Genomic DNA, 25,742 nt, shown 5'->3' with positions numbered 1-25,742 from the left:
AAGTGAGCAGTGAATCATTATAACACCACTCAACAGAACAACACCTAAAGTGCATTTAACAATATGAAGTGGTTGATATCATCTTTGAAACCTGACATGTTGTGTACACTCAGACTAATACCTGAATAAAATAGGAATGCAGTAGGATATAAATCTGTAAAAGCATTGTCACAGAATGTTGCTTGTTATTGAGGGATTCCTTCTGTGGTTAATGTAGTACAGCTTTGGCATAAATATGTTGTATAATTCACAAGTATAAAGGTCGACTGTAATTTGATCCTCTTGGTGCTGGGACAAAGTTACGATGTACAAACACTGGATTGCTTTGTTAGGCTGTGTAATGTGAATGATGTAGGCAGTTCGTGACAGAAATAAAAGATAAACTAGACTTTTTATTATGGAGTTAAAGCCTTCTTTAAACTGCATCATCTGAGGCTGTGAGGACAGACTTACTGAATCGGACTGCGGTGGAAATAACCTTTTTTTAACAGAGGAAACCTCCCACCGTCTGAGCAATATGGCTGTCAGTACTTGTGAGTGGTGAGTAGCTTTTTGATTTATCACAGACCAACTATGGTCATTTCTTTGCTTTGAGTCCTGAGGTTGAGTTATCACACCACTAAATGCCCCAAACTGCTAAACAACAGATAAACTAACAGCCAATAAGAGCCTTTAACAGTGTCTGTGTGTGTGTCAACACTGTAAAAGGCAAGAAATAAGCCACTCTCCTAATCATTAACACTCTACTAAGAATCGTCTTGGATACTGGCTAATGTGTGCTACAATGATAAATCTGAATCTTATGCACAATAGGTAGATTTATCACAGTAGCCTGTTTGGTAATTGTGACATGGCATTGACTGAGTTCTCTCTAGGTTTATCAAATACACTTTTTAGGATTGAAAACAAGTTTATTATCACAAACACAATGAATCACAGAGACTCAGTCAATGTGAATAACCTTGTTGGTCTTTATTAACCAAAATAGTGATAGAGATTGTGTTAACATGCAAAAAAAGAGTAACATTTACAGATAAAAAAGAACATGTATCTGAATCTATAACAAAACTGGATGTATTGCATTAGTTCAAATGCTACATAAAAAGATAGTAGTGTCATAAGGGTTATCTCACCTGGGAAGATTCTAATCTTTTATCAGAAAGGCAACATTACTTACTGAGGATGTGTGGTTTTAAAGCATTTTCCTGGTAAGAACAATCTAACAAAGAGGTGCTACTCATTGCATCATGAGAGGCACAGGATTGATTATTACTGGAGCTTGACTTGAAGAATTAGAAGTCAAGATGTCTTGGCCTCTACTTTAATTTTACCATTCCTTTTTAGAAAGTAATTGCACTGTGACTTGTCTGGACACAGTTCTCAACATGGAGGTGGCAGTGGCTAGTAGCTAACAGTGCTAACTCCATAAACAGTGCTAACAGAGCTAACTATGTTAAGTGGGTGGGAGCCAGTGGGTGCTTCACTTTCCTGATGTTGCTGTCCTGATATCAGCTGTAGGCTAAATGCTGTATGAGCACAGTGAAGTGGCGGTGATGAGCTATAGCCAGCAGGATACACACATGCACGTGTGGCTGGACCGGCTTACCACAACGAACCACAGAGAAGCTTGGATTACGTAGCATGACTTCATTCCCTGCTCAGGATGCCATGACACCACTTTTTCTTTACATAGCAAAGAAATTCTGGCACTAAATTGAGAAAAGGCGCTAAAAAAGGGCATCAAACATATTTCTATTATCTATGTTCATCATATTTTTAAGTATTAGACATGTATACATGCGCATGTATGATTTATGAATCAAGTTTTCCACATAACTTCACCTTTTTTTTATTGAATAGTTTTCTCCGAACCCATCAGAGGGACTCATGCAGAGTCATAAAGGCACAGTTGAAAAGAGACAGAGGAGTTAATTTAGTACCAGGCAACAGCTCATCATTTATATAAAGCTCAACAGCTATCATGACTCATGCATTTTTCCTTTTACAGCCCTCTTGAATGGCACAAGGATAAGTGGATGCAATCAAACAATTTTATTGTTTGTGTACCAGACAGTGCTGAGAGGGTCACTTTGGTAATAGTTTACAGATCACCAGTTACCCTGTGAAAAATGTAATAAGTAATGTAGCTATTTTAATTACTTCAGCAGAGCGATGTAACTTATTACTTGGGCTTACTCTTCTACAAATCTTTTTTGTTTTTTAAGATAATTTTTTGGCCATTTTGCCGTTAATGGACAGGACAGGTAAGTGTGAAGGGGGGTGGGGGGGTGACATGCAGCAAAAGGCCACAGGCTGGATTCGAACCCGGGCCGCTGCGGCAACAGCCTTGTACATGGGGCGCCTGCTCTACCACTAAGCGTCCGACACCCCTTCTACAAATGTTTTGAACTGGGAAATAACACTGAAAAATCCTAAAAATATAAAATATAATGCAGAAGTGTTGCACTCAAATTTGTTAATCAGGCTTTGCTGACCCCTGTTGTCTGAAAATATGCCAAAAGAATGAAGTCCTGCTCGACAAAAAGATGCTAAGCAACAAAATATATGTTACAGTACAAGGTTTTTGCCAAAAAAAATATATCCCAATGTAACCCCCCTGTGATCTCCAACATTTTGATCAGTAACTTTAATTTAACCTCCTGCGACCCTGCGTCCTCATCTGCGGACATAATGTTCTAGGTTTGCTGCACCTTATACTTCATTCTGCTCAACTTAGACCTGTTGTTCTCGCTCATGGACACCTTTTTGTGTATCAAGTGGTAGAAAAAACCCCAATAGAGTAATACATGTAAAAACAAGACAGCAGCCATCTCTGACACAAAAGTGGAAAAGGTGCAAAACCTGATCAAATTTTATGTTTGAAACTTGTTTATTTATGCTATATAACATTTGTAGTTTGATATGGCATACAAATGTGACCAATTTTGGCAATAGTAACAAGCTCCGATGCTGTTAATTAGGAAGTACTCATCTGAGGATAGTAGGACTTAATTATTATATTATCACAGGTTTTCACACAGGCCAATTAGATGTGACAGACTGTTCCTACAGACAAAAGGACATTCCTGGCATGGAATATAGAGCGAGGAAAATGAACAAATCACAAGGCTTTTAGATACACAGCAATTTTGCGTTTGCACAGCCACGCTCAGGCATTGAAATGGACAGTTTTGAACAAATGTTGCACTGTTTGCAATTTTGTTTTTGCACAACAATGTTCAGCCATTTACATGATGATATTTACATGATGATACTTTATACCAAATGTTTTATACTTAATCATACACTACATGACTATTAGGAATAAACCCATCAGACATGTGGACATCATTTCTTTCCTCCTCAACACTGGTGCCAGGCATCTAAATCCTTTCTTACTGACTTTGTGTCATGTATCTGCCACACATGCACTAGCCCCTACATGTGTGTGTATAAGCTGTTGTATACTGTACACACACACATGCACAAGTTAATCACTAGTCTCTCCACTGCATTAACCCCACCTGTCCCACCTAAAACTGTATTAGACCCGCCCCTGGATACAACACTGACAGTTAATGCTAGAGAGCTGATCATTCATGCTCAAGTCTGCAGTGCAACACTGTGTACAAGTTATTGAACCCGGCCTGGGTGCATGAGGGGCCTTAAATGTCCTGTATCACACTCACAACATAAGCATACTGTAAACTGTACAAACTGTGCAAAGTACAATCCACAGTCTTTAACGTGAGAGGTCAAAAACCAAAACACGTGCCGAGCTGGAGGCCAGTCTATGCAGGCTACTTAGGAGCTGTGGAATGAGATTTGTGCGACTTTAAAGTGGATCAGTGTTTTGTAATGAATGTTTTTTTTTTCCTCCTCCTCGTCGGTGCCTGCCTATTATTAGCTCCGGAGGCCTTACAGTAAGTGGAGGTGGTTCCATGACGGTCAGGGCTGCAGCTCTGCATCGCACCGACAGGCTTCAGATCAGCCTTCGTATTTTTGGCAATGCAATCGGACTTATCGCACTGATCCAGCCAGGGGACGTTTCCTGAAACATCTGCGGTCGGCCGCCCGTTTTCAAGCCTCGTTCACCTTGCCTCGAAGATGAAGTTAAATACGAGCTGCCGTCAGGTGCAAGCCGCATCCGATGGAGCCCTGCTTTTTATCTCGTTCATCGACCAACCCGATGCAGCAGCACTTCCTTATGTTGCGGTAAGACAGACAACACATACATCCTGCAGAGGAATCAATGTTTTTTCTTTCCTTGTCGCTGTTTTTGTGCGCTGAGCGTGCAGCCAGATAAACAGGCTCAAGAGTCAGTGACGGGGTGTTACATAAGGTGTAATGCAGCAGAGCCTCATGACTAGTGTCTCGGTGGTGGTGGTGGGACTGTTCGGTCCTTCTGGTAGGATATGCACAATTTGATCATGTTTGCTGTGGATGATAAGGAAGGGCTGCAAGCTTATTTAATGGTGATTTATGTAGGATAGTCTGGAGGCGCCGTGTGGGTTATAAATGTATAGGGTCTGACCATATGAAAATGAATTAATTCGGGAGTTGCGCAGTGGAGACTGTAACCGAAAAGGGCATATGAATGAGCAATATTAGAGGCGGTGTATCTCTATAGTGTCATACAGGCCCAGCCTAAGGTCAGACTGTCAGATGATTTGATATATATATGCCTAAGTGGAGGTGAGACCTAGCCTATAGGGATGCAGATTGTGCAGTCAATGAAAGGCTGGTTTTATGAATGGCTGCAAACGTCAAATGACCGTCAGAAAAAAATCATAGTAACCCGTAATAGTAATCTCTAGGGCATTGTAGACAAGTCTGAAACCCTGCTTTAAGAAATAAGCAATGCTTTCCTATTGTCATCCTAAAAGAATCTGGTTGTAGTGTAGGTGACCAAAAGTGAGGGGAGGGGGCCAGTTATTTCTGCACAGCAGGTGCAGGAACACCAGGAGCATCTGACCTCATTCATAAGAAGTTAGCACCACCTGACTCTTCTGATCAGAGGTGGTCATTCAGAGAGCAGTATCTCATTCAAGGAGGAGGATGCTGGACAAAAATCAGATAGTGGTCTGGCATTTAAGCATAGATCTGGTCAATGTTATGACATTGCTTGGACATTACAGTGAACAGAGTTTAATGTCCGGCGTGCTGTGGTGGCTCAAGTTACAACTAAAATGAGCTGATCACAGCAGTTGTGACGTTTATATGGTGCTGTTTTTCTAAAATAAGAAAAAGGAAACATCATCAGTGCAATAGATGGAAGATTGTAGACTGTGACACACGCACACAAAGGCTACAGTTCCCTTGGAAACCAGTCCAGCTACCTAAATGATCAGCCACCATTTTCAAGACTATGAAATAGTCTCTTTACCTATTCCCTCCATGTCATTTAATGAAGGTGTGTTTGTGGATGGCAGATTTCTAGTAGTCACTGTTATGAATTAGGCCAGTGATGATTGAAGATAAGGTTCTTGAGATGTTTTAGGCTTGTAGATTGTTAAAGGGATTACAGAAATATCTGCAAAGGAACCTTTTTTTTGTCCAGAAAATGAAGACTAAACAGATTTTGAAATGGCTTTCTGTTTTGAAACTGAATATGCCTTACAATTAAATAAAATGTTGAAAATTGGCACAGTACTTTTGCAGTGTTGCAAACTCTATAGATCCAAAAAAAAATCTCCCCCGTTTTGTTTGCTTGGCCCTTTAAATTTTTTTTCTACATCAGGAGCAAGGACAGGGAACTTGTGAATGGGCACAGGGAAGTCACGAGACCGTCCATTGATAGCTCTGCAGGCAGAACGAGCAGTGCAGATGAGGAGTAGTCACAGTGTCTAATATCCGTATTGATCCATGTTCCTGTACCGTTCGGGACAATAGTTTAGGATTTCAAGTGCTGATGCAGCTCTCTGTGCTTCTTTGCGTTTTGACAGGTCCCAGCTGACAGATTCTGATATGGACTATGAGAGGCCAAACGTTGAAACTATCAAGTGTGTGGTGGTGGGAGACAATGCAGTCGGAAAGACCCGCCTTATCTGTGCCCGGGCCTGCAATGCCACACTGACTCAGTACCAGTTACTCGCTACACATGTGCCCACAGTCTGGGCAATTGACCAGTACAGAGTGTGCCAGGAGGTGAGCATGCAAGCTTGTGACTTTTTAAGACTACATGCTTATTTTATCCTTATAAAGATGTATTCAAGGATTTAAATCTCTGGTCATTGAAGTAAACTAAACCTATTCACAAATATAACATTAAACATGGCTAAAATGCACATTTAGCTGTACACATTCACACTAGTGACTCACTAAAATGAAATATCCCTGGATGTGTCATCTCTTATTAGGTCTTAGAGCGCTCCAGAGATGTGGTGGATGATGTCAGTGTGTCCCTTCGCCTGTGGGATACTTTCGGAGACCATCATAAGGACCGGCGTTTTGCATATGGCAGGTGAGTTATTATAAAATTCAGTGTTAGTCTACCACTATGTGCCCTGCTGTTTCCTGAGTTTAGTGAATTTGTCCTGCATTTTTCCATCAGGTCTGATGTGGTGGTACTGTGCTTCTCAATCGCCAACCCCAACTCTCTATATCATGTGAAAACCATGTGGTACCCTGAGATCAAGCACTTCTGTCCCCGTGCTCCTGTCATTTTGGTGGGCTGTCAACTGGACCTGCGCTATGCAGACCTGGAAGCGGTGAACAGGGCACGGAGGCCTTTAGCTAGGTAGAGGGATTCACGTTTGAACGAGATTCAAATAGGTTGTTTGAGATTTACCCCTCTTGTGCCAGAACTGCCTTTGATGTATTTTCTTGTTTTTCAGGCCCATTAAATCCAACGAGATTCTTCCTCCAGAGAGAGGTCGGGAAGTGGCCAAAGAGTTGGGAGTGCCATATTATGAAACCAGTGTTGTTGCTCAATTTGGAGTCAAGGACGTCTTTGATAATGCTATCCGAGCTGCGCTCATCTCACGCCGACACCTGCAGTTTTGGAAATCTCACCTCAGAAATGTTCAGCGGCCTCTCCTTCAGGCACCCTTCCTGCCACCGAAACCTCCCCCACCTATAATCACTGTGCCTCCTCCCCCAACCACCACAGAGGAGCATCCAGTCGGTCTTCTGGAGGACCCACACTGTGCTGATGTCATCCTGGTCCTGCAGGAGCGACAGAAAATCTTTGCACACAAGATATACTTGGCGACATCCTCTTCAAAGTTCTATGACCTCTTTATTATGGACACGCAAAATGAGGAGACTGAAAGGCCCTCTCGTGGTCCTCTCTCTGGCCGAGAGCTGCTGATGCGTGCTGCTAGCTTTGATGTTTGCGAAAGCAGCGACGATGGAGACAGGGCCAACCTGAGGGCATGCACTAGTGATGGGACTTTGAAAGACTCTGAGGGGGCCCGACGGGGCAGACTGCTCTCCTCGTGGAGCCGAGCCTTCGTCAGCATCCAGGAGGAGCTGGTGGATGACCCTGTCACATACAGCCCCAGGCCCATGACTGTAGTGCACATGGACCAGTCCATGCAGCTTGGTCCTTTCCGAGCAGTACTTCGCTACCTGTACACTGGTCAGCTAGATGAGAATGAGAAAGAGCTAATGCACATTGCACACATCGCTGAGCTGTTGGAGGTCTTTGACCTGCGGATGATGGTGGCAAACATACTTAACAATGAAGCCTTCATGAACCAAGAAATCACCAAAGCCTTCCATGTACGGCGCACAAACAGAGTCAAAGAGTGCTTGGCCAAAGGCACCTTTTCTGGTGAGTGGAAATGATTCATTTGTTCGTGTGTTCTGCTCTAAATAGAGTGGACGCAGCTGAAAGTGAGGTGTCCTTTGTGTCTCATCTCTGTATTACAGATGTAGTATTCAAGCTAGACGATGGGACCATCATGGCCCACAAGCCTTTACTCATCTCTAGTTGTGATTGGATGGCAGCTATGTTTGGCGGGCCTTTTGTGGAGAGCTGCACTAAAGAGGTAAGTCAACTTACATGACTTGTTTATTGGGCTGTAAAATTAGACCAACAGAGCTCAAGTACAGACCAAAGTTGAACTGCCTTGCCATGCTTCGAAGCTTCGATAGTTGCCGTGATAATCGATGTCAAAATAAGAATTCGATTTTTTTTTTTGTTAGTATATATGCATTACCACAGATTGCATAAATTAAGAAATAGCTACACAACATTATTAATTATGCATCAACGCTTATTTTTTTTTTTTTTATTACTTTTTAGTTATTCTCAGACAAGGACATTTAAACTTAGTGACCGTTTGTGACTCTGACTTGCTCTCATCTATCGTCAGTCACCAGCAGTCTTGCCAGAACCTCTGAAATTGGGACAATTTGACCACATGTGACAGGCTTACAGATATGCTAGTGAGTCAAAAATGTCAAGCATCTGGAATAGTATCAAAATTTGCAAAAATTACCCCCCCAAGTCAAGTGCCAGATCCAAAGGAAACTGGTATGCCACAAACCAAGAGTGAGCTTGGCAAACCACCTGAAAACAATAAGTAACAGCGTAGCCATCTTGCAAATTGGTGTATTGGTGTATTGGCAATTATGGTGTGCTAACAAAGTCACATTATTTCAGGGACATGCACAGACGTCTTGATTTCTCATTTAAACTCCCGCCCCATCAAAGCTTTGATTTATCATGAATATTTCTTACTGAAGCTTTGATGCCCAAAAACTTGTATTTGGGATAGCCTGAAACCAAAGTCAGTACAGGGGTAACCTCCATGTTGCTGTCATTTCCAGTGGACTTGTTATTGCCAGTGACATCATAGGGTCACATGCTACAGTGACCAATGGTGATTTAAGACTGGCTCCATGGGCAGGACTTCACAGCTAGGTTTGTAAACAGTGTGTTGTGGGAGGCTGAGTCCATTCTGGCAGAACAACAAACATAAGCTGCCATTTTGTGTGGGCTTAGGTTACACAAAAAAACCCACATAAGTCCAATTTAAGTTACACAAATGAACAAATCATCTGTGGAGTCCAGTGATCACAACACAGTCGACTTATAAAGCACTAGCATTTAAAATGTAATCACTCTATAATTACACAAAGCACGCTAGTGCAGCAAAGATCGTTACCTGTACTGAGCCAAGTAGAGCACCAATGAACTTAGTGGTCTGCATACAAGGAATAATTTAATTAGAGGATTGCTGGTCTGTTGTAATACAATTACACTGGCTTCTGTGATCCAAACATACTGTAGTTCTGTGAGCTCTGTTTGTTTTTCCGCCTTAACAGAGAATGATCCCAGTGAAAAATAATACATGTGAAAAATACCTCTGCAGGTAGTTTGAGAGTTAGATATTGTCATTTAAAAAAAAATCAAAAGTCAATTGGCTCTTCAAAGCTTTTGTTTAGATGTACTGAACACTTATCAGCTTTGAGACACTTCATGATATTTTTATTTTTTTGTGTGGCTATTGTTGCTGCTACAGCTGAAGCAGAGCTGAAAAAGTAAATCACAATTCTGAAAATAACTAGATTTTCTATCATTTTATTTTTATTACATCATATAAAAACAAGAGTGAAAAGAAGATTTCTTCTCCGTTTTCTATTAAATGCAAAACACAGCAAAGTCTTTGAGCCCCCGATTCATGACTGCGTCACATGTTCCTGTTTCTAAGGTGCTGTTTCCCAACACAACTCGCAGCTGTATGAGGGCTGTGCTAGAATATCTCTATACTGGGCGGTTTTGTTCTCGGCCTGACCTGGATGCAATGGAGCTTATTGTTCTTGCCAATCGTCTTTGCCTCCCCCACCTGGTTGCACTTACAGGTACATTTGGTATAGTTATTACCCTGTAAACCACAGGATTGTATTACAGAAAGCCATTGTGATAATGCACACAGTGACCAGCCTTTATGTTTCTTTCAGAGCTCTACACAGTAACAGTATTGACGGAGGCAGCGATGATGGGGGCTGACATTGACGGAGATGTGCTGGTGTACTTGGATATGGCCCAGGTAAAGTTACCTGTCAATCATCAGTAAACAGGGAGGGCACTTAAAGCTCTTTATATAATGCTTAGGCAAATTGTTGTTTTTTGTTTTTTTTTTTAATGAGGGCATTTCTCAGGGAGAGTTGCTCTGGAGGCTGAAATAATCTTTACACCTCGTAGGTGGAGCCAAAGAAACTCTGTTTTTCAGAGTGCTGGTCAGCTGTTTGGTGTAGTGAATGGCAACAGATCTTTGGAACAGTCGGCACTTTTAGGATACATGGAGCCAGGCTCAGCACTTCAGTTTATCTCAGCTGCATCTTCAGCTGCATTCTCAATTCAGGTCTACCTCTTCAGTGTCATATGCAAGGCTGGATTACCAGTTGGACAAAAATGCGCGAGAGCCATGTGTTCATTTGTTTAGTTGCTCTTTTTTTTTCTTAATATGCACCACTAAAGCAAAAAAAAAAAAAAAATCTAATCTTGAAGCATTGTCTTAAAGATGTTTTTTTGTGCTATACTAATGCGTGCATGCTAAAATTAGCATTAGCTGATGAGCAACACAATATGAGGAAACTCACAAAATGTATGTACAGGCAGAGCCAAACTGGAATCCCAAGGTCACCTAAAACGTCCACTGTACTCACTGTTGTCAAAAATAAATATAAAGGGCCAGTGTGTAATATTTGGCATGGTTTATTGTCAAATCTGAATCTGAATCTGAACATTCTACCCATTAATATGTTTATATAAGTGTATAATCGCTATAAAATAAAATTCGTTTGGTTTTCGTAGCCTTATAATTATGTTTAGCAAGGGCCTTGCTTTAGAGAGGTCGCCATCTTGCGCCGCCATGTAAGGCAGCCCGAGCAGACAATCCAGCCAGCCAGAGAACGCGTTTTGCGTGTATAAATGAACCAACGAAGACAGCGGAAGGAAGGAAGAAGGAGGAGGAAACAGCAGAGAGTGTTAGTAGTTCGTCGATAGAGAGTAGTGAAAAGTTTTTTTAGTTATAGAGTTTTCGAATGGACCACACTTACCACGCAACAGGAGAGAATGAACCCGAACCGTCATCTGCGAGGAAAAGAAGACGCACCGAATCCCATTCTGTGCAGGTCATTTACCCGACGGGAGGGGTGAGCGAGTGAGCCCTACAATCTAGAAATTTGACCACTGATGTCACTGTTTTCAACCCATTTTACACACTGGCCCTTTAAGTTTATTTCAAATAATGAGGTGTCTGTCAAAACACCACCGCAACCATGCCTTTCATGTACAACAGTTCCCAAATGCAAAATGACAAATAATGAATTTGTATGTTGACAGTTCCACGGTGCCCAACAGCTCACTGGCTGGTGTCTTCATCACATCTGCACCAACTACAACAGTGTGTGCCGCAAGTTTCCCCGAGACATGAAGGCCAAGTCTACAGGTAACACACAAGTGTGATCTGGTAGCACATGACCGACCTTTAATGTCCTCTCTAAACAAAGTATGAACAGTACAGTATGCCAACAAACTTGTGTGTGTTGTGTGGCCATTTGGATCATAGCAGCATAAACTAGAAGGGCACTTTGAGAATGCCAAAGCTAATAATCCAGTCTTCTGTGATATGCAAATCTGCAAATGCAACCACTGAATATGTCTGATTATATTTCTTTAATATCTCTGGTGGAGTTAATTGCAGACAGTTCACATTTGGATATGAGTAAGAGTATAATTAGTTGTATGGTATGTGTGTATGTGTGTGTACACTTTAGTCTGAGAAAAGCTTTGTTAGAATTGTGGTTCTCCCATGAAACCACTGTGTCCAAGTGTCCAAGATTACTGTTACTGTTACACATGAATGTGGATTGTGATATAGAGTCACTGTATTTCTACAATTGCTTATGTTTTGTCACTATTGAACTTTGTTACCATCTGGTGGATTTTAAGATCTATCGTATTTATTCCATCAAAGCCAAATGTCCTATCTTGTTAACAAAAGGGAAAAAGTTTTGTATCAACCCCACGATTTGGATGTCGTCCAAAATTTCATGGGTTCTTTCACCAAGTTTCATGAGAATTAGGCCAGCAGGTTTTTTGTATAATCCTGCAGACAAACAGACAAACAAACCAAACTAAAAACAAGACCCCTCTTAGGCAGAGGTAATTGAAACGTGTTAAATAGGTTTTAGGATAGTTGGCCAAATTAAATGAAATCTGCAAAAGCAGATTCATCTCAGTGGACTTATTTCACCTCAGTAAGAGATACATTTAGTTTTGAGCACTTCAGAATTAAATAATAATTTCATTATATAACCAGGGACTACTAAAATTGATAGTTACTGCCTACACTGTACTGGTTTGATCCATCATCCAAAAATATTCTTGTGTCATCTGGTCCTTAGGTTGCTCTCTTTTCCAAAATAAAAAGATAAATAAATAAAAGTCTAGTGTTGCAAAATCGGTAATTACAGTAGGCCCATACAATAGCCTGTTAAAGGGTTTATATGTGACATTCAGAGCACTAATATAACAGCAAACCACTATTTGCTTTGTAAAGATATAGTGGAGTAATGGTGTCCTGAGCCGAGGATGAAGTCACACGCCCTCTGTGTTGACTGTTGTAATCTGCGTTTCTCCGTAGTTTAGCACTGTTTATGGAGTGAACTGCTAGCTGGTTCAGGCACCTTCAGGTTTTGAACCTGTCCAGACGCTCTGAATTTTCCATAGAGCCACTTTAAGTTTTTTTTTTCCTTTACAAATGCTGTCATTTTTGCTATTACACTGGAACTTAAGGTCGTGTTTATATATAGAAATAAAGTTGTTATAATTCATACACTATATAACAGTGGTTCCCAACTGGTCCAGCCACGGGGTCCAGATTTTTCCTTGATCAATATATAAAGGTCCACACAGTTTAATAATTTAACAATGTCATCCTTGCTTTTGGCCACATGGTCAAGCTAGTTTTCTGTTTCTGTCAAGTAGCTGTGCGTTAATCAACAATAATAATAATAATAATAATAATAATAATAATACATTTTATTTAAAAAGCACTTTTCAAAGTTCTCAAAGTCACTTTACAGAGACAGTTCAAACACATCAAATAGAACAACAATTTCAGCAAAGACATCGAAGACAAAGAGGAATAGTAATGGGAGTGAAAAAACAAGTAAATAAGTAAATGAATAAAAGTAGCTAAACATTAAAAGCAGAACGGAACAGGTGAGTTTTGAGTAGTGATTTGAATGATGGAAAGTCAGTGCAGTCACGGATGTGTTTTGGGAGGGAGTTCCAGAGGGTGGGGGCAGCAACAGAGAAGGCTCTGTCCCCCCAGGTTCTGTGCTTGGTCTTTGGGACGGTGAGAAGGTTGGCATTGGAAGAGCGGAGGCTGCAGAAAGGGGTGTAAGGGTGGAGCAGGTCTGTGAGGTAAGAGGGGGCCTGGTTGTGGAGGGCTTTACAGCTGCAGCAGGAAATGGTACTACTGCTCTCTGCCAGAAATTCACTGTACTTTAAAATAAAGTGTGGTTTTTACAAACTTGAGATGTTTGCGAGTCACTTGCAGTCCACTCAGAAGGGTCCCGCGACCCACTTTTGGGCTGCGACCCACCAGCTGGGAACCACTGCTACTGTATATAAGATTTTCTCTGTAATGTATTTCTAACAGAATGGTTATTGTGAAAAATATGCAAATATCACTAAGATTTGTTTCTTCCAATGTATATGTGCTGCAATTTGTTGTTGTGACCTTATTGAAATGCAAAAATCATTGTGAGGAAATTCACTTTTGAAATTCCTACATGGCCTTTTCATATTTCTAAAATAGTTTATTCTGATGCAGAGAACCAAGAGTACTTTGAGAAGCATCGCTGGCCCCCTGTGTGGTACCTGAAAGAGGATGACCACTACCAAAGAGCACGCAAAGAGCGCGACAAGGAGGACTACCTGTATCAGAGACGGCAATGCAAACGCAAGTGGCTCTTCTGGAACCTTCCTTCCTCCCCTAACTCAAACTCTCCCTCCTCTGGCTCATCCGCTGTCATCTGACCGAGTGGTAAGGGCCAGGCCCACTCTGAAGTGCATCAGTGTGGAAGTGGGTCGTAAAAGATACAATAAAAGAGAAGCACTGCTGGCTAGGTACGCCCCAATTATTCAGGCACACAGTCTCTCCTCCTGTTTGTTTGCCTCTGCAGTCAAACGGCACTCCTCCAGGTCTGCAAGGTCAGCTTAATCTGGCGGTTAAAGTAATGAGTTTTGTTCCTTAGATTTTTAGCTTGGTGTACATGAGACTCAAACCTCAGTGATATGAACCTCACTGACATATGGCACAGTGTAACTGGCGCAAATAACAACTCATAGTGATTGTTATATGTTCCACCACCTGAGTTTTAAAAATAGGACTCTGCTGGCACAGAACTTTCCACCTATGATCATGATTATCATCAATTAACCTGAACTGATAACCAAGTGCTGCTTATCAGCTGCAACAACCAGCAATTCAACACAGAACTTCTCAGTCTCAGAGATATAACACTTTGCCCTTAAGTGTTTGTACAATCTACCAAACTATGTGTACAGTATGATCTCGTCAACAGGATGTAATGATAGTATGGCCTGCCAGGAATCAATTAGTGCAGTCAGTCACTCGAACCATGCTAATTATGATCGTGTAAGCATAAATGAAAACACTGGCAAGTTCCACTCCTGTTTATTTGTGTAAAGTCATTCTAGTTTTGAATGTTTTTGTACGGCTTGCACAGCTAAAAGTGATGTGAGTCTGGACACGCTCAGCATTTACGTATTGTGATTTTGTGATTTGTGGCCTCTTGTCACAAAAGGGCTTTAGTTTACATGAATGCATCCAGTGTCCTGAGACACAAGAGATCCCAAATCAAGGAAAATATCTGTATTTTCTGTAAAATGCCAGCAAAAAACAAACCGCTATGATTTCATATGTGTTGCTTGATGAGGCTTGTTAGCACACATGTTTCCTGAGTCCCTCAATTTCACACTGAATGATTCCATCAGCTTGATCACTGGAAGGCAACACGTAATGCATCTCGGAGCCATTAGCAGCATTTCCAGAGCTGAAGCGACCGCATGTTCATCATGTGCACCGTAACTTGCTGATGGTGTGTTTGACGAATCAATCATGGGTGGTGATTTGGCCTTTAGAGATTTATCTTAGTCGTCGATCAGAGGATGCCCCCTGACTGTCTGCAGTTGGCTGTGCTAGACTTGTACATGCAGGAGGCTTCCTCATACCTGGATGTCATCCATCCTCTTCTACACACCTCAAGCACTTTTTGGACTCTTCTCCGCAGAGACACACACAAGAACCTCCAGTAGCAGCATCCCGATGAGCGGCACTAAAGACAGAAGTGTCATGACATGCTGCGACAAATTTAAAAAAAAAAAAAAAAAAGGGAACTGGGGAGGATACAAAACCATGATATTTAAAATGTTTAAAAAAAAGGTTGTGAAATGGTCTGGATCAAGACATCTCTCTTGATTTATTTTGCACAACTCACAGTATATGTTCAAGATTGTCATACTGTTGTACTTGATTGTAGTATGGACTGCATCTCTAAGCATGGTGCTCAGTGAAGATGGGTAGTATTGTAAATTGTACAAAATATCAGACGAACTGCAAGTAACTTGCATCATTCTAACGTGCTGTTACTTAATATTGTGCACTGCAGGCAGTGAGCAGAATCGTACAGTATTACTGAGTAATACATATACACTGTACTGAATATAGACTTGACTTGCATTTAGTTACTGTGCAGCTACAAACTGTTGTTGAAAATAACTGAATACTCATTGTGCTGACCTCCAGTTACATCTACTATATGCTGTAGTATACATGCAAATTACAGGCAGTTCAAACATACAGTTGACAAATAGTAAAATAGGATTACAGTGCAAAGTAACGTAGACACATGTTTATATAAATGACATAAAGATGTATGGTACATCCATAAAACATGCCATTGTTATCAAAAAAGTCTGATGGCAGCATTATGTAAAGAAAGGCTAGCATTAATCCTGCATAATGATATGATTGGTTAGACTTTTCCATACAGTTTTTACTAGACAGATACATAGAGCCCAACAAAGAGCTTAAAATGATGGAGTGGTATGAATCAGTTCAGTGACAAAATCAGTTTCTTGCTTGTATTAACTCTCGACCTAATAACTACACTGCATGAACAGGGCTCGCCAAAGTAGATGACGTTTATTCACTGTCACTTAAAGTGTAAGATATAGATTTAGAGTAGTGGTGCTGGTGCTCTAAGCAGTAGCTTTAAATTGTTCTCGATTACATCAACTTCTGTTTATTACTAAGTGAACATAAGAATCAAGTCTTTGGCGCCCATGGTCGGACATTAGGGTGAAGGATGAGCCACTCTTAGAGCCAGCTTTATCCTAATTCTGAATGTTTTGATTTATTAAACTGTCTGATGACACAAAATATAGTTCAGTATAATAGTTTAACAGCAGGACGGTCTGTTTTGTTAGAATTTGCCTTGGTGGTGTGATTGATAAATATCATAGACATGCATTTCATTCCTCAGTGCATTGCATTTCTCAACGAGTCTTCTGCTGATGTTTTGCATCAACAACACCTCATGCCTTAATGTACAGTGTAGTGTATGGTATCGAATGTAAAGTAGTGTTACTGTGCTTACTAGTTTGTTTGCTCTGTGTTCAGTTACCATGGTGCTCTCTAGGTTGTGTGTGCGTGTGTGTGTACCTGTAAATGTACATAATCCATAATTTGGATGTAAAGCAATCGACTTGTGATCGATTCCGTGAGTGAGCTTCAGTTTGAACACTGCAGAGGGTTTAAGTCCTTTTAAAGCCGTAAACACAAAACTAATTAAGGACTATCAAGGCCACACTAGACTAACATAATGACAAACCATTAATTTGTGACATTAACCATGTAAAGAATGCAGGGATTTCAAATCTGTTCTATTGTTTTAAAAATCGCTTTATGCTAACAATCTCCAGTTTTGGAGTCTGCATAGCTACAAAATGCGGAGACAGCGTGGCCATCGGGAGTAAGACTGTAACTCAAACATGTAAATAGAAATTGTGTGATGACTTGCAATTCAAACTTGGCATAGCAATTGATACAAGCTATTGCATAGTTTAACATATGTAATGTTTTTGTACTATGCATACTGAAATGTCTGACTTTGAAATTTCAAACTTGCACTGCTTTGTAGCACCAGGTTCTATTCAAACTGCATTAGATGGTATAGCAACATCATTATTAGATATGTAGACAACATCAGGTAAAAAAACTATAAATAAATAAACAAATAAAAAAAAATTAGATCATAAATTACAAACAAGTTGTCACTGGGGCCCTTTTCCATATGTTTGGGTGCTAATTTCACCGCTGCAGAGAAGCACAAACCAAAGGGAGCTTTAGCAGCACCAGGAATATATTATATATGCTGCACAATCACTACTGCATAGTTTAAGAGGCCTTGTTCTGAAATGGTTGAAGATTAAATAAATAAATCAATAAAAAAAAACATTAAATGACAAGAAAAAAACTTGAATGTTTTCTCAGTGTTCAAAGCCTGGATGACGTTTTCCTTAGTCATCAGGTATTTTTGTTCTCAAGAGCTGTTTTTATTGTTTAGGAGCTGTAAATCTGAAATTCTGTAGCATGTGTTCTTGAAAATGTGTAAATAATATTTACTAAATAAAAAAGGAAGCAACGTGAGCAGTTTCAGAGCCCTTTTTAGTCATGTCATATGACACTTGTGCAGACTCACGGGTCGGCAGAGGTCGGCAGGCTCGTGCACAGCGCGGAGGAGGCGGCAACAGCTGCGCGTGACCCAGAAGAAGAAACCTGCAGCAAAACACAAGTGGACAGCTTCTGTGACATGGTAATGTTTATCACAAATAAATAGTTAAACTGCAGTTTATATATAATGACATTTAAAGCCTGCTCTCTGTCTGAACTAATACTTTAAACTGTACCGTCTGTGTCGACGTGTAAATGATACACTGTTTAAAAATATAACAGCTAAAAAAAGTGCAAGCTAACTTTAAGCTAATGTTAGTATAATGCTAACTGGCTCTTGAGATTTTCTTCAAGAGTCAAGAAAGACTGTCACTCTGAGTACAGGAAAGTTAGTTATCAGAACATAACTTGAAGTATAGACACGACAGGGTGTGTCTGTCTCTCCACTGACAGGATGTAACTTAAGTTAGCCACATGTCACTATTTACTTTCCTGTTAAATATGGAAATGCACTAGCAGCATGTAGCCTGATACATTTTTTGCAGTGTGTAAGTTAGTGTCTTTTTTAGTTGAAGCAGAATTAACTCACATTTAAATGCTGTAATTTAACTGTGACATTGAGCAAATAAGACCAATGTTTAAGTAAACCATGAGACTTCGTCTTACATGCAGCACTGCAGCTGATGTGTTATGTTGTCAGACAGGTTTAGGCAGGATACAAATGAGCTCTGACAGGCGAAGACTGCACAGCAGGTCAAATAGAGTTTATTTAATTCAGATAGACATTTTAAGTCATGTTTGAGGAAGAATGACTAATATATTCTAGTTCCAGTGTGTCAGATTTTAAGGATCCCTACTCTTCTTTGTCTTATTATTGGTATTAAACACAATATTGTTGGATTTGGAAATGTTATTCAGACTAAAAACCATTTTAAAGAAAGCTTAATTTGCTTTTGGAGCTTTCATCTGTCATTTTAGACTATTTTGACCTTTTATACACCAAACAATTAGTCATTTAATCAAAGTAATTCAGCAGATTGTCAGAAGTGGACATAATTATAGCTGCAAGCTGACATTAAAGCTGTAGGTAAGACGTACCTCAGTTACAGTTACTTTCTGTCACTAGCAAATAGCGGTTGGACTCACCAGAGGATCCATGATAAGATATTATCATGATACTTAAGTCAAGATACAACATTTTTGTGATTTTAAATATGTTGCGATATGCTGAGTCCTGCAATACAATATATTGCAATTTATTACCTATTTTACAACTGTAATGCCCCCAGAGGAAAACTTTGTCAGCACCTGTTTTATCTAATAAGATAAAGTTTTCAGTGTGTTCATCTCACTTAAGCTATTTTTTTGCAGCAGCAAAATGGATTTATTGGACTGAAAAAGCAACTGATTATATTATTCTAGAGGGCTACCTAAAGTTTCATTTGTATTTGTAATATTGCTAATTTATATATGAAAAAAATCAATACTTGGCACTGTGACAATACGATATAGCCACACAAAAACAATGCAATTCTATGCTGTATGGATTTTTTCCTCTACTCCTACTGGCAAACACAATTTTTATTCACTGTTTTACAATGCTTTAACACCTGAAAAAAATTGACGTTGTTGCATTATAGTTTTGGTTCAGTTCCTGTTCTCACTGACTTTTTGCAAACGAACCAAGAGCAGTAAACTTCAAGTTCTACCAGCTGACAGGTAACTTGTCGATTACACAATTTTGGCGTTTGTCCTCCAGCATCATCAGTGCATCATCAGGACCCATGTGGGAAAGTTTCTGGTGACTGACAGAAGTTTATGCAGCACTTTAGTGCTTCGAAAGCACTTATATTTATGTTCTTTGGTGTCACAAAGAGCTCATGGAGAAATAACAGATTGTAAGCATTATTAATAGGCTATTATTAGACTGCAAATCAATCACATGTTGTGAATAATGACTAACAGAGACAGAATGAAAAGAAGGCATCTTGTACAGTAATGATTCACTGTCACACTATTTTCAATCGACTTAATGAACTGATAAAGTACATGGTGTTGGATACAATCATGGCATTTTTAACAGCTTTTAATTCAGGGGAAACTGATGTGCATGTGTTGCCATGGTTACATGTATGCATTGACGTAAATAGGTTATGAGATATACATGGTCTGTATCAGGATCAAGTATGAGATCGCGGACAGATTTCGCGATCAGCAGATGGATTTATTTTTAGTATATTTTAGTATATATATTAGTTTAGGTGCTGAAATCATGCTGCTATCATATCGTATCTTCTATCATAAAATTCTGAGGTTGATTTGTTTTCTTTCACACCACAAACAAACTGCACCAGTCTGTTTGGAAGCAGACTGAGACCCACTTTTTCGAGTGGTCTCGGATCAGTTGTTTGCTCTGCACCAAGGACAGGCCTCCATTGGCCTTTACTTTCAGGACATAATTCAGTGTTTAAAATTACAGGCAGTTCTGTCAGATTCAGTGGTGTAGTGGAAGGTATACACAAGTATAGCCACCTCTGTTTCTGGCTGTTTCAGCCGTAAAGCCATTGGAATATACAGGAGAGTATTCCCACCCTCTCCTTGGCAACCTGCCCATCTACCTAGTTGTACAGCCACCTCATTGACTACCACTACACCACTGCTCACATTATATTGCTTCATAAAACAGCAATACTACTTGAATTTAACAGATTTAAACAAAAACAAAACAATTCATTTGTCTGGTTAAAATGATTACTCCTTGACTTACTGAACACTGCTGTTCTGCAGGCTGTGCCGGCACTGTTTCTGGTGTTATGTGCCTGTGTTTGGGGGTTCTGTCATGTGGAAGCAACACCAGACACCCTGAGCTCTCTGGATTCTTCTTTCTGCCAGTAAGTAGCCCATAATGCTTCAGAGCTGTGATTGGGATTTTACTATATTTCCCATCCCTCTAGACTACTCTTTCCTGGGTGATAATGTATGAACAGGTGAACCATGCATTTTCGGTATCTGCAGGGCTCCAGACCACGGCCAATTAGTTGCATTTCACAGTGAATACATCCTCATGTTTAACGGCTCCACTGTAATGGTTCAACTCTCTGCTACAGTAACTGCTTAAATCCCAGTATTGACCAGTAGCTTCAAGTTCACAGCAAAAACATCAACACTCCCAGCCCTCGACAAGCCGGGTGCTTCAGTCTGTCCACTTTGATTTATTTCATTATAACAATATTTTTTTTTTTTTTTTTTACTTTATTATAACAGTAGGTTGTTTAGCAGTGTAGCATTTCAGTAGTCTACAGTAGTTTAGAGGAGATGTTAAAATATCGAGATACATATCCTATATTGCAGTGTTGCCTAAAAATATTGCAGAATCATCAGTAGTTCATATCGCCCAGCCCTTTACCCTGGTATGAAAATTGACATACCAATTGACATTTGCTTGTTTACAATATTGAAAAAAAAAAGCAACTAGACAGAGAATCTCACCTGCGTGTGCGCATCTCCTTTCCGCCTCAACTGCCTGTCAGACTTTTTACACATACTTCTATTAAAAAATGTTTTCTAGTTACAATAAAGCATTTGTTCAACCAACAAAACTGTTTTATTCCCTTATGGATCATCCATTCATCCATTCATTCATTCATTCATTCATTCATTCATTTTGCATAACCGGGTCACGGAGGGAGCTGGAGCCTATCCCAGCTGACATTGGGTGAGAGGCAGGGTACACCCTGGACAGGTCGCCAGACTATCGCAGGGCTGACACATAGAGACAGACAACCATTCACGCTCACATTCACACCTACGGCCAATTTAGAGTCATCAATTAACCTGCATGTCTTTGGACTGTGGGAGGAAGCTGGAGTACCTACCTAACTGTTAATATTACTGAGACACTGTTATAGTTTTTGATACCATTGCAAACCTAACTGATCAAAGCATAGTTGCAATGACAGGTAAACAATACATAAAGAACATGGCAGAGGCAGAAGGATCTGAACTAAAGCTTTATTTGCTCAAACAGTGGTGTACTTGTGTACCTGTTTAAAAAGTTGGCTATGTTTATCTCAGGGTTTACTTTGCCCACAGTTCATAATGTACTACTGAACGGTGAATGACTGTCATCTTTCTTTCTCTCTTCAATAAAGTGGTGATTTAGAGGTAATCTATCCACAACTAGTCATCGACAAATGCCTCATAATTCCGAAGGACGGGAAACTCAGAGAAAAGATCAGCACAGTTTGGAAAGCACCGCAGATTTACTTTCCTGGAGCACACAAGGTAAGAGATGTATGTATGTGTGTCAGTGTTTTTTATGACATTTGTTGTTTGGGGGCTTGTTAGAGTAAATAGATCGCTCTTGTCAGCTGGTATTTATGTGTATATGTAACTGGTGGACTCTAGTGATGTCTGCGTTGTGTTGATATATGAGAGGCCCAGACCGTGGATATCTTCGGAGTCGATCTCCGCTTATTCCTGACAGCAAGTGGTAAAAACAAAATCTTCCGTCAAACACAACCATATAAACTCAAACCACTCTCCCACGGAGCACAACAGCAAAATGGGCGCCACGTTACTTTCAATTAAGCACAATAAAACACAGAAAACATACCTGACAGCAAGAGGTAAAAACAAAGTCCTCCGTTGAATACAACCATATAAACTTGAGCCCCTACACAAATTATGCAACACAAGATTATGTTAGCATAAAATTAACTTATAAACATATCTTAACAGCTCTAAAACACAGAAATTACCATAAGAGCAATGTTGCTTACCTCTCCCAAGGAGCACAACAGCAAAATGGGAGAAGTAAGGCGGGAGACGCCCCTTTATAGGTGGAGTACCCCCAAAGGTGAACGTAGTGCTACAGAAACTGAGTATCAAACCTTCCACATGCTGACTATGGAGGCCTACAAATGTACATTTGACTTTGTTACACATATTACTGCTGTATAATTGACCCTGTTACATATGGATGTTGTAAGTCCACTACTGTGGGTCATTAAATAAGAAAATATTTCCTACATTTTTCTGAGGTTGCTGAACTGTCACAGAAAAGAGATATTTTACATTCTCTAAACTGATAACCATCAGTGGTACTTCTTTCTATACTAAAGCCAAATATAGCAAATGTATTTAATCGTCGTGTCTTTGTGTCTGCTTATTATTCCCTAATCTCATCAGACATAAGCATATCTCGGACAGAGAGGTCTAAATTCTGCTTTTTGTTGGCATTTTTTGAATTGTTGTCTTTGAGTGAAGTGTCATACTTTGCAAATACACACATGCTTATGTTTTTTAACACTTGGGGGCAGTAACAGCTCAAACAAGCCGCATCTCCACCTCGACAGAACAGGCTTTAAGTTATTGTCACAAGAAACAAGAGATTCACAGCACTATGAAAAAAAGTATAACCATGACATAAAATTTCAGTAATATTTTTAATATCAGGTCATTCTCCAGTTTTAAGCTTCTCTGCCACCCTCTGTTAGCTCCATCACCTGCTCTGATGATGGGCCCACTGTAGTGCTCTCTGTCACCAGAGGGTGGTGCTAGCACATCATACTTGGAAGGCCTTCATGGATAATTGTGTTAAACCAAGGCAATGTCCTATCTACAGTTTATACTATTCAGAATGTCACATAACATAAATTGTAAAGTCAATAATACTGTCATTGATGTCCGTAATTCAGTAACTGACTTTGACTGATATATTCTCAGATCTCTCTTTCATACTAGTGAAGCGACAGACAGTAAATCTCCGTCCTTCGTTTGGTGTCAATGCAGTTATTAAATTGAATTGCAGCTGAGAGCACACAAAGCTGTGCATGCTTTAGAGGACCAGTATATGAACCAGTATTCTTTAGTGGTAACTCTTGTTTAATAAAAAAATATACATATATATGTCTAAAAACTATACTAACAAACAGTTCCTCTAAGATTAAAATTGATTACTAATTAGATTTCGTGTATATAAAGTAAATTAACGTAGTAAAACTACAGCTTGAAGTTTAAGGTGTTGTGTTACAATAATAGATTTAGATTTGACATTCATTATATGCTTGTGCTTAATATGATTTATAGGATATAAATTGCAGAATATTTGTTGGTAATTCAACAAACGACATGCTCATGAGAGGGAATGACATTAACATTACAGCCTCTTAATAACTTTCATATCACATAAACTGGAGAGAACAACATGTTTGGAAAATGGGTCGATATATTACGTGAAGTAGGGCTTGAATGTGGTATGTGTGGTATGTTCCTCTAAATATACTTACTCCTGTCATGCCAGATATGAAATGATCACAGAGATTCATTCACATGGGCAGCATTAATTTATTTATATGTACATTTTCAGTGAATCGTGTTCTTGTATTGTTGAGCGACAAATTGAGTGAGACACAGTTTCCAGTCCTCAGAACCCCTCCTGAAGTTGACAATGAAATTTCATCAAGCGCACACCAAATCCTATATCTGGAAATTGAAAACTTAAATTGAAAGCCACCTCGATTTAGGAGGTAGTTTATGAATTCCAGAGCTAAGCAGTCTAGCTTGAACATGATCTATTGCCCTTCTCTTGCCCAAACTCCATTTGATCTATGGTCGTATTATCTATAATGCTGTCTTACATGATTCTCTTTTATTGCCAGAATCAGTGTCAGACAGCAAAACAGATTACATGTTAGATTAAATCAATACAAACTTTATTTACTGGGCTTTGAAATGTAATTCTCCATTTCTCCTGACACTTAAGTAAGCACGCACTATTGAAGGATCAGATTGTTGCCTGTGGTTCTGTGGTTGGTCTGCTGGTCCACCACGCTCTCTGTCACCGTGCCATGCTGCCAGCGTTGCTGCTATTCTCTGCCACTCAGCCCTTGTACCCAGTAGCAAGAATACAGAAAAGTGGCCGCTCAGTTTCAAATCCACCCACTGTAACACCCACTTCATTACTGGGACGGGATACATGCCTGCTGAGTAATTGTAATGGAGCGCAATGGGCAGTAGTCCCATAAACCCGCCTCTAAATAGGTGCTTATAACCAAAAACAAAAGCAAAGGGCCACAAAAACTGCAGATTTCTGTGTTCAAACTTCAGAGCAGTGAGTCGACACTTGAACTTGTGTGTTAGCAAAATCTGGCATGTGTGTTGGTGAAGCATTTTTAGAACTCCTAATTATACTCATAAGCTTCAAAAGCATCGACAGTTTGATACCAATGGGACGTGTGTTGGCTAGTGAGACTAAACTATAGCAGCATGAGTTGGTTTCAGTTAGTCTCGTGAATAAAGTAAGTGCAAAGTGGTAATAAGGATTGGAAATTAAACAGACCTGACCATATATTATATCATGGCAACATGTTAAACAATTATTATAATAGGTGTGAAGTACAGATTGCTGGAGGTGGCCATGTGAATTTTAAAAGGCATGGACTTTCCTTCACTTAGTTTTATGAATACAGTAACTTCTGCAACAGTAAAAAATTAAACTGTAGTCTTCATTTCCTGTTGAAGGTTTTGAAATGCTGTACCGTGTCTGTACAACAAAGAGTAAGAAAAGTTTTGCACTTCAGGATGAAACTGTTTTAAGGGGAATGACAGTATATGACATAAGTCTTATTAGGATTTAGTTACATGTTAAACACCAGTACATTTTCTGAAACACCAATTAAATGGGTAATACCAAAGCAGAGCAACAAATGATCACCATCATTTGTTAAAATGAGATATAGCTTTTCTTAACCGTAGTCTTAGTTGTAATATCCAGAATTACATAGCATGGTGACCTTATGATGAGTGTCTTTGGGGAAATTAAGGTCAGTACTTGAGCTGAAAAACGTGTCTTCTAGCTCCGGTTTTACACACTGATGCATTTTCTTGGTATGAACCAGAAATATCTTTTTCTAAAAAAACAATGTATAGATTCATACAAAAGTATGACCCTTTAATAGTGTGTGTCAGTGTGTATTTCTATATTCTCTGCCCTCTGCCTGTATTTTATTTTCT

General features: G+C 39.8%; 2 protein-coding genes across 4 annotated transcripts in view; both read left to right on the top strand.

The window, feature by feature from the left end:
- Positions 1–313: 313 nt before the first annotated feature.
- On the top strand, positions 314–17,695 carry LOC125890657 (rho-related BTB domain-containing protein 2-like). 3 transcript variants are annotated; one of them, XM_049579394.1, is made up of 10 exons: positions 314–540; positions 5,946–6,147; positions 6,360–6,463; positions 6,554–6,739; positions 6,837–7,777; positions 7,876–7,994; positions 9,663–9,813; positions 9,913–10,001; positions 11,300–11,405; positions 13,800–17,695. In XM_049579394.1, exons 1-10 carry the CDS (start codon positions 518–520, stop codon positions 14,003–14,005), a joined length of 2,127 nt encoding a protein of 708 aa, XP_049435351.1. In that variant the 5' UTR covers positions 314–517; the 3' UTR covers positions 14,006–17,695. The 3 variants fall into 3 exon arrangements, with proteins under 3 accessions (XP_049435351.1, XP_049435350.1, XP_049435352.1); XM_049579393.1 differs by lacking the exon at positions 314–540 and adding an exon at positions 3,365–4,215; XM_049579395.1 differs by lacking the exon at positions 314–540 and adding an exon at positions 4,351–4,408.
- A 54-nt stretch (positions 17,696–17,749) lies between these two features.
- LOC125890460 (phosphatidylethanolamine-binding protein 4) overlaps positions 17,750–25,742 on the top strand; it is a 61,834-nt gene continuing 53,841 nt past the window's right edge. Inside the window, exons 1-3 of the mRNA XM_049579113.1 lie at positions 17,750–17,868; positions 20,514–20,617; positions 21,878–22,010. Coding sequence (XP_049435070.1) covers positions 17,866–17,868; positions 20,514–20,617; positions 21,878–22,010 — 240 coding nt within the window. The 5' untranslated portion in view covers positions 17,750–17,865. The remainder of the gene's footprint in view (positions 17,869–20,513; positions 20,618–21,877; positions 22,011–25,742) is intronic.

This window comes from Epinephelus fuscoguttatus, linkage group LG6, assembly GCF_011397635.1.
Source record: "Epinephelus fuscoguttatus linkage group LG6, E.fuscoguttatus.final_Chr_v1".
In the NCBI taxonomy this organism is placed as follows: Eukaryota; Metazoa; Chordata; class Actinopteri; order Perciformes; family Serranidae; genus Epinephelus; species Epinephelus fuscoguttatus.
The sequence above is the reverse complement of the archived record's forward strand: the minus strand, read 5'-3'. Positions and strand labels throughout refer to the sequence as shown.

Coding starts and splice junctions, on each gene's coding strand:
- LOC125890657 (XM_049579393.1), top strand. CDS start 4,151: ATGGAGCCCTGCTTTTTATCTCGTTCATCGACCAACCCGATGCAGCAG. Junction 7,995..9,662: donor TGGAGAGCTGCACTAAAGAG/GTAAGTCAACTT, acceptor CCTGTTTCTAAG/GTGCTGTTTCCCAACACAAC. Junction 10,002..11,299: donor TGTACTTGGATATGGCCCAG/GTAAAGTTACCT, acceptor GTATGTTGACAG/TTCCACGGTGCCCAACAGCT.